The following is a 9,080-nucleotide window of genomic DNA, read 5'->3' as shown; positions in this document are numbered from 1 at the left end:
AAAGCATATTCATACACACATTAAAACTAATGCCGAAAAATTAAACTTTACGACTTAGTTGAATTCTGTGTTCTACTCTAGAGAAGTAGCTCATTCAAGTAAAGAAATGGGGATAACGACAGTTTCGCTTGACAGAGGTACAGTTCAAACTAATTCCCAAGAAAGCAAAGAGAACGGCAGCATGAGAAGGTGATTCTGGTTTATAGGTCAATTTTTTTCAATAAAAGGAGAACTCTAATAGAATGTTATGTACCTTGCAAGATTTTAGCAGAGGCAGCAAAAACGATGGTCTGAAAAACCTGATTGATTTCCCGAGTGACGTTCTGTCCCATTCTGTGATCAAGGAAAAGATATATGATACCATCATCAATCAACAAAAAAAAAAACATTTTCCATTTTAGTGCAGGTTCACCTGCAGTGAACATTTTCCTACTCACTAATCATACATGATGCAATCACCCAACTGCACAATGTTTCCGAGAGGTATGAACCCCTATGCTAAATCAGATGCGATGTCAAATAAAATGAAAGATAAGCGGTGTTACTTGACGCATCACCTTCTGCTCTCAAACCACCAATGTTGAGTTGTTCTAAAAGCTGCATTCAAAATAATCATGTAAGAACCCAAAAACTAAAAGACAATGAATTGCATAGCAATAAAACAGCAGCTCATATGGCATTTACAAAATAAAAGGCATGTACAACATCTTTTTGGATACTTGGAAATGTTGCACATTAACTGGACAGCCTTAGCAAGTATGCATAAAGAAGGCAGCTAGCTAATGGATCGTGCAGTAGAACAGAAATCATAATGAGCAAGGAATGTTAGATAGCCAAAAATTCGTTGCTCAATTAAGATTAAAATTGAACTAACTCATATTTCCCATCTCCCTAAAACAGGCTATTTTTCAAATCTGGATCATTCATTCATGAAGATTGAAATAGCAAGGAGGGTGTTGCCGAAATGATTAGACCAACAATGTTATATGCATGTGGTGCTGGGCAACTAGGTTGCAACATGTCCATAGGATGAAAATAGCTGGATTGCAGATGTAAAGATACTTCAGTGATAGTACAAACAAAAGATACAATTAGAAATGTATGCATTCATAAAACGGAGAACTGGTATCAATTGAACATATTATAAGGGGAAAGTCGTTTAAAGAGGTTTTGACCACGTACAACAACCTAGAAATGCAGATGTTTGAAAGTATTGACATTATTTCAAATCTACTATGTTACATGTTGAATTTTTGTGAAAAGTTCGACAAAAAAAATAAAAAGAACAGAATCTCCCACAAGAAAATATGTATGCAGAGAAGAAGGAAACTGTACATGTAGCAGATACTTACAGTGGAAAGGGTTGGTACTGCAGTAGGATCAAAGTCCTCACAATGATTTGGATCAATTGGAACACAAACACGACCTGAAACAAAATAATAAAATAGAGCATCATTAAGAATATCCAGATGCATAGTAATTATTAATTGGGGGAAGCATAAAAAGTGGTTGAGTGCCTGAAAAGTTTCAAGAAATACGACTAATCATATCCGATACCACCCAAAAAATGAAAGAGTGGCCCGGGGACTAACCTGTTTTTGGGTGTGCACAGAAAGGTGCCTTTAACAAATGGTTCATGTGTTTCGAAACCTGCCATATACAGATACATTGCAAGAGAGAATCTTTCAGCATATATTTCTGAAGTAGTTGGTTTATACTCATTACATAGTATCCAGTGTAGAATCAGAGAAGGATGTAAACTAAAAACTAGTCACTAGTTATTGAATAAAAGGAGGCAGTAAAAGAAAGTGGGGATGTTGTGCAAACCTGCATGTCAAGCCTACGGTAGGTAAGAGAGAACACAATCTCTTCAACGCACCTACGCAGTCCTTGCACCTTAAACAATAAATGATATCAAGAGAAATTAAGTACAAAAGAGGTTAAACTACAATTTAAAACATCAAAATCCTATAAAAAAGACTAGAACTATTGCCACAGGACAATGTACTTTGGGACTTAAACTCACAAACATCTGCTACTTTGTACCTTAGGTTTTCCAGATTGCAACATAGTTTTTAGCTGCTCCCATCTAACAACATTAATGTCTTCTTTTGAACCGGAGGTTTGTCTCTTCTCCTTCCACCTTCCACGAAGCTCAGAAGTAATAGCTGCAAGGATAAATAAAGTACTATAACTCGACCATCATTCCAGGATAGGGCATAGAGTTGCATAGGCGATGAAAAGAAACATTGTGTACATTGTTCAGGATTGGGAATCATATCTAAGATCTTTTCATATCCCTCCTCAGTTGAAAATATCTTTTGACTCAAAAGCAATTTCTTAAAGAACTCTGTAAGAACTCCAGTATAAGATCTCCTGCAGGAATGAATAGGTCTTAGTGGAAGCAACAAATGGTCCAGTATTAGAAAGTCAATAATGCACGAGACAACTTATGCAAGGAACGGATGGAGAGAAAGAACGGGAAAAGAAACCTTTTTCTGACTGTTTTCATTTCCCTGAACAATAATATAGAATCAAAACCTTTCACAAAAATGTATACTGTATAAGATCTCTCAAAACCCAAATGTACCTTAAACAGTGATCCACCTTATAGAGACGAAAATAGTCAGCAATAGCTGCTCTCTGTTCATTTGTGAGCCTGCAGAAAAATGATCATAATTGGAGTTTCATGACATGTCTTAAGAACCTAAGAAATGGAAGTATAGATTACAGCTGTTCAGAGAATTACCTTCTTGCTTTCCCATCACAAACCCAGCAATGAACTCCACGTCTGCCACTATATACCCAGAGAATGTGACTGAAACCAAAGTCATATGCAGAACATAGATTTACAAAATTGCAACCACACATACATCAGATGACAATTAACAAAGTTCCTACCTCTAAGGGCTGTATCAATCACTTTAATAGCAATTGTCATAAGTGGCCAGCACTCCAAGCAAACATCAGCTCCTGAACAGCAGTAGCTCACATCATCGTAGTCAGACATATCCTGTTGGAGAAAACCCAGTCAAACATGTCATACAACAGTAACAGTATAAAGTTCAGTTAGATTGTGATATTGACAATTTTCAAAGTTTAAGTGGTTGATTAGCTTACTATATCAAAAATCAGTTCCCTCTCCACTGGGGTGAAAACATTATCGCCACTCTGAGCATATGCGTGCCTCTTTGCAGGCCGCAAATACAAAAGATTAGAACTGAAATGAGAGATATGGTGGTACAAGGTAATCACACACCCAATCATAGGTAAATTAAAATCAACAAAGAAACCATGGATTGAAATTGTCTCCGATCAATAATTATGCACTGTTTGATCACATTTCTACATTTTTTCCTTTTTTTATATTTGCATGGTTCAATGAATAATTTGAGTCAATATTGCCGTTATGAAATAGTTGGGTGGGAAGAGCGGCATTATTGTACATACACTGAAAAAGTTCAAGCCACATAATCACATTTGGTTTAGAAACAAGAAAACTTACATCAACACTGTACACAGGCCCAATATCTATTTTGACCGGACACTTTTCTTTGACAGAACTTCCAAGCTCAGACACAGAGTTGAAGGACTGGAACCGCAGATAGACATCATTATCCAGTGTGAAGGAGAACTCTCTCCGGCCAAAGTAAGACTAGTCACACGCAGGATGCTTCCCATCCGCAAATCAGCAGTCAGATTACACATTCACAGTAGGGACAATGTTCAGTGTGTAGATCAGGGACCTGGTTGATTAAGATATATGGCTTACCATTTCTATAGGACATTCATTTAAAAATATCCGCATATGGAAAGAGTTTTCCTGCCACAAATAACACTTTCTTTGAGGGGAAGATTACTGATACCTTGTTACACACATTAAAGAAATCAGATGCTAATATCCAGTTCTAAGTTCTAACTCGTTGGTGACTTAAAATTATAACCATCAATCAAACTGATTCAACAAGCTGAAGTGGTAATCCTAAAAGCATTTGAATAGAATAATAAAATTAAAACAAGGTTTACCATAGTAAACTTTGAGATAATGTGAATTAAATCCATCAGGAACAACATTGACTTGCTTCTGTTCATATTCTACAATCATCATGTCGTCACTGCCTTTGGAAACTTGGTCTCCGGTCATGTTTGAGTAGATTTACCTGCGTTCCATGCCCAATTAACATTGTCAATTTTCCCAAATTCATAGATTTAAGCATGTAACTACTAAACCCTAACCTGATAGGACTGGAAAATTGTACAAATTTATAGCATTTTAGTGACACACCATAAAGCATAAATCGAAGTATCTGTATAAAATCATACAAATTTATAGCATTTTAGTGACACACCATAAAGCATAAATCGAAGTATCTGTATAAAATCATAAATTTAAGTGTCACGTATTGGATGAGTTCAAAATTCTCCATTTCTGGGTCAATTTGATCGAAATTCTAACAACACGTAATTGCTTCAAAGCTATTAGATGGAAACCCTAATTCTCTGTTTGGTTGTCGAGAAAATGTCTAGGGACGATTTCTCAAAATTCAGGGAAACTACAATTCAAATATAAGCCGGTGAAATAATCGATTCCCCTAATTCCCTAACCCCAACAATGCAATTAAACAAAATTAACATTTCAACAAGAACGAAAAAAGGGCTCAAATTTAAAAACCCAGGATTATAAAGAAACAAAATTCACATTATAGTTGACAGTAAGTATCACAAAGATGTTCGTCGAGACTGAATTTTAATCGAGCTTTCTCGGCAACCAAACAAAAAGTCGAATTAAAAACATAATTGAAATTAAATGAAAGCTGCACATACCTTGGAGAGAGCCAAGTGAGGGATTGGGGGGGGGGGGGGGGGGGGGGGGGGGGGGGTGCGTGGGGTGGGTGGTGGGTGGTGGGGGGGTGAAGAGGAAGTGGCACTAGGGGGGGAAGGGGAAACTTTGGCGGGGAAAAAGGTTAAAGGGGATATTTGGCGGGAAAGAAGATAAGGGAGCACGTAGTCCTGTGCACCTAAACTTATAGCCCAAAAGTCCAAAATTTATATAAGCCCCAAAGTCCGCTCGAAGTTTTCCTTGTAACTCCCGGAACTTCTTCGTAGTGGCTCCACTTCATACCTCATGTCATAGGGAACTCTGCTCGAAGGTAACCTCCGGAACTTCTTCATAGTGAATGTCGATCCACTGTCCAAATCTTACAAGATTCAACGACATTTTTTTTTTTAGCCGTTGGATCTTGTAAACAGAGTAAATTCGGGGTTTTTACTTTTAGTTTGAAATCTAGGGTATAATTCAGTGACGGACCATGACATTCACAGTGCACCTCTTAAAAAAGCATAGAACGACTAATGTATTTTGATCCTATCTGACTCACATTGGTCCTATATGGTGTGAGAACAGTCTTAGCCCATCTCTAACCGAAGGTTGGCCAGAGGGCTCGTTTTAGCCCTTTGGCCCTCCAAAATATTAATATTTTAATAAATAGTATAGGGCCATATTTGTCTCCATCTCAAACTGAGGCCCAAAAGGGCCATATGGCTCGTTTTAGCTCTGTCACAAAAAATCGTCTCCAACCGAGAGTCAAAGGACCATAGAGCCAAACATAATTTATTATTTAAATTTAAAAATTACAACCACTTAAATTTAAAAACTACAACTTATATTTAAAAACTACAACTTAAATTTAAAAATTACAAATTAAATTTAAAAATTATAAATTAAATTCATAAAAAAAAAAAAAATTTGGCCCAAAAAAAAAAAAAATTGAATCCAATGGACTTGTCGTTGTGTTTGAAATTTTGGCCTACCAATGCTGTCAGATATAACCGACAGGAATAATGAAATTTCTGACTTGGCCCGTGGATGGTTGGCTGGTTGCTTTGGGCCAGCCAGTTGGCCCTTTGATCCTTTTTTGTCCAATGGGGCCCACGAGCCCTTTGGCCTAGCCCTCAATTGGAGATGGTTTTTGGGCTATTTTCGGCCCTTTGGTCCTTTGGACCATTTCGATTAGAAATGGCCTTAGTGAGGCAGCTGTATTTTAGTCTTATCTAACTCTTTTCATGTATTTATGCTTTAGGATACTAGGAATTGGCCATTGATTGCTCCATTGCCATCTTATGGAAGAGGGAGGGAGCTCCCTGGAGGAAGGTATATAAGCTTTATCCATGGAGATGGAGTTCGTGGGAGTTGACTCAGCTTCTAATTCTCGTTTTATAGATACCTTATTGGTGCGTTTGTTACATCAGACTATCTCGGATTGGACTAGCTACAAGGACTAGGCTAGATTGATTTGAACTAGACTAAATAGGACTAACTTAGTGAAACGTTTAGTGCAGTGCCGGACTAAACTACGGACTAAATTATTTTTAAAATTCAGATATTTTTCCTTTGTTCATTTTAATTCTTACTCCTCTATCTCTACCGTTCCTTTCTCTTCCCACCAGACAAAACTTCTCAATTTTTCTCCAGTTCTCAGATGAAGAAAATCGCAGCTGTTGAAGAAAATCAAAGGGACGAATAGTCCAAAGAAAGTAAGAATCGCAAGAGGGAGTCGAGATGCAGAGGCTCGATTCCTATGTCATGACAGGATTAGTTGTGGAAATCACAAACGGTGTATCTATTTAAAGTGGGAAGCCTTTGTGTTCATGATATATATGTTAGTATTCGTTTGTGCTGATTCAAGCTCTAATGTCTGCATACAGGACTCCTAGATATCCGCTGGAGAGGATCTCGTGGCTGTAAAGAGTGGATGGGATGAGTATGGGATCGCTTACGGTCGCCCAATTTTTAACATTACCATCCGCCGGATTAGAAGATCATCCCAGTTTGCTGGAATTGCAGTCGGAAGTAAAGCCTCTGGTGGAGTGGAGAATGTCCTGGCAGATCACATAAACCGTTACAACATGGGAGTTGGCATCAATATAAAAACAAACATCGGTAGTGGAGGGTTTATAAGAAGCATCACCGTGTCAGACATGTACATAGAAAAAGTACGAAAGGGAGTAAAGAGAGCACTAGCAGGAGATGTTGGAGACCGTCGGGATGAAAAATGCAACCAAAACGCTCTCCCAATCGTGAAGGGCATCACGTTGAAGGACATCTGGAGCGTGCAGGTTCAGCAGGCCGGTTTACTCCTGGGCCTGAAGAACTCCCCTTTTACCGGAATCTGCCTCTGCAGGATCAACCTCCACGGTGTGACGGGATCAAGAAATGCCTTATGGTTAGCGGGGGTGCACATCTGGTAAGCCCATTGCAATGCTCGGAATTGAGCGGCGCCCAGAAAAGAGCTTCACGTTCCGACTACTCCTAAAGCTACAAGAACTCAGCTCCGTAATTTTTTTTTCTTTTTCGCTATCCAACTATATAGAGGAAGGACAATTCTATTTCTTATATTTGGGCTCGCTAAAATGATCACTTTTCAGTATTCAGTCATTATGTCATCAGGATTTGATTTTGATTTTGCAAGACGATCGTTTCAACCAATTTTCCGACATACTTAGTGAACCAATAATCTCAAACAAAATTCAAATTCACCAAGTAGAAATACATAAACACAATCTACTCATACTCAATACAAATACAAATACATACATATAAACATACGATTATGAGTATACGAACATAAATACGATTCTACATCTCTCATGGATGCGAAGTTCTTTACATAAACTAGAAGCAAGCATAAAAAGATAGATTAGATTGATATGTGGGATCAATCAATGGCTTCAAAGCTCAAAAGTGGTTCAAGAACTTGCGGAACTTCCTCATCAAACCGCCCTCATGCTCATGCTTGTGCTCTCCAAATGGCTTCTCCATTCCTTCGAATCCTTCGCGGCGGTCTTGGTCGTGGTCATGGTGGTGGCGGTGGTGGTGATGGTGATGCGGCCTCTCCAATTCCATTTCTTCGTCATGCCTGAACGGGAACCTAGGCCCACCGTGGCGGAAATTGACCCACCTAGAGGGGATCTGTCGCTCTCCGCCGTGAAACGCCGGATCGAATCCCATGTTGTCCCCAGACGCCATGATCATATCGTTGCCGTACGAAACAGACTCACCCTCGCGATGCTCGCGCTCACCTCCGTGAAATCGCGGGGTCCAGGGGCGGCGGCTGTGGCGGCATGGGCGGCCGTGACGGAAAGACAACGGGAACGGGCGCCTGGGGAAGTGGCGGTTGACGGGGCGGAAGCTGAAGACGGTCAACGGGACGGTCTCGATGGTCGACTCTTCCTTTGCTAAGATGGTGGCGCCGGTTGCGGACTCGGTGTCGGGTTTCTCGCTAGGCAAGAGGATGGTGGCGGTGGTGGGGGTTTTGGGCTTGGGATTGGATTCGGGTAACTTGGCGTCGGCTGTATCGCGGGCTTTGATTTCGTTGGCGGGTAGATCGGAGGAGGTGCGAGCGTGGGAGAAGGAAAAGAGGAGGAAGAGAGCGGCAAGGCTGAGGAGGAGCTTGGCCATTTTGGAAGATGTTGTGTGAATGGAAGAAAACGAGCGGTTGGTGGTGTACATATATTTGGAACTTGCAGTATTTGGGGCAGATGGGGCAGGTGGGAAGTTGACTATTTGAGTGAGGGAAAGGAGTGAAAGGCGGGCAACGGGCTATTGGGTCACGTGATTGGAGGGAGGAGGTTGCCGGTAAGTTTAGGTTGGCGTGGAGGGATAGTGATTCGACTCGGTTGACTTGGAAAATGCGAGCATGACTGACGCAGTTCAAATTCCACCCGCCCCTAGTACAACAATTTACAAGAGGCTTCTAGGTATTAACCTAAACTACTTTATTAATAAAATCCAAGTTCATATCGTTTCTATCATAAAATCCAAGTTCATATCGTTTCTATCAAAAAAAAAAAAAAAAAAAAAAAAAAAAAAAAACTCCAAGTTGTTAACTAAAACTATATAAAATTACCATTCTAACTCCCTCATCAAAACTGAACAAAAATAAAAGATATGGGCAATTTAGTAATATTACATTAATATAAATTTGTTATTTTTTACACCAATCTACAGTCAAATGAGCATATCATGCCATATTTAAAAATTAAAATAAAAATAAGATAAAAAAATAAAGAACATGTCCACA

The 9,080-nt window shown here is 39.5% G+C and overlaps 2 protein-coding genes, 1 long non-coding RNA gene and 1 pseudogene across 3 annotated transcripts; 1 reads left to right on the top strand and 3 right to left on the bottom strand.

Moving 5' to 3' along the window:
- On the bottom strand, window positions 1-2,370 carry LOC137714003 (uncharacterized). The gene is made up of 5 exons (XM_068453362.1): window positions 2,047-2,370; window positions 1,828-1,896; window positions 1,593-1,650; window positions 1,353-1,426; window positions 1-597 (listed from the first exon to the last, which is right to left on the bottom strand). The coding sequence occupies exons 1-5, from the start codon at window positions 2,068-2,070 to the stop codon at window positions 499-501; spliced, it is 324 nt and encodes a 107-aa protein (XP_068309463.1). The 5' UTR covers window positions 2,071-2,370; the 3' UTR covers window positions 1-498.
- Window positions 2,371-3,410: 1,040 nt separating this feature from the next.
- LOC137714004 (uncharacterized) lies at window positions 3,411-4,162 on the bottom strand. Its single transcript, XR_011065352.1, has 3 exons — window positions 4,027-4,162; window positions 3,773-3,823; window positions 3,411-3,673 (listed from the first exon to the last, which is right to left on the bottom strand). It is a non-coding gene; the product is annotated as an uncharacterized lncRNA (long non-coding RNA).
- A 2,495-nt stretch (window positions 4,163-6,657) lies between these two features.
- On the top strand, window positions 6,658-7,407 carry LOC137712270 (probable polygalacturonase; annotated as a pseudogene).
- A 104-nt stretch (window positions 7,408-7,511) lies between these two features.
- LOC137712560 (uncharacterized) lies at window positions 7,512-8,520 on the bottom strand. The gene has a single exon (XM_068451644.1). The coding sequence runs from the start codon at window positions 8,507-8,509 to the stop codon at window positions 7,736-7,738; it is 774 nt and encodes a 257-aa protein (XP_068307745.1). The 5' UTR covers window positions 8,510-8,520; the 3' UTR covers window positions 7,512-7,735.
- Between the last annotated feature and the right edge of the window lie 560 nt (window positions 8,521-9,080).

The sequence above is a fragment of the Pyrus communis genome, chromosome 13 (assembly GCF_963583255.1).
Source record: "Pyrus communis chromosome 13, drPyrComm1.1, whole genome shotgun sequence".
Taxonomy (NCBI): domain Eukaryota; kingdom Viridiplantae; phylum Streptophyta; class Magnoliopsida; order Rosales; family Rosaceae; genus Pyrus; species Pyrus communis.
The sequence above is the reverse complement of the archived record's forward strand: the minus strand, read 5'-3'. Positions and strand labels throughout refer to the sequence as shown.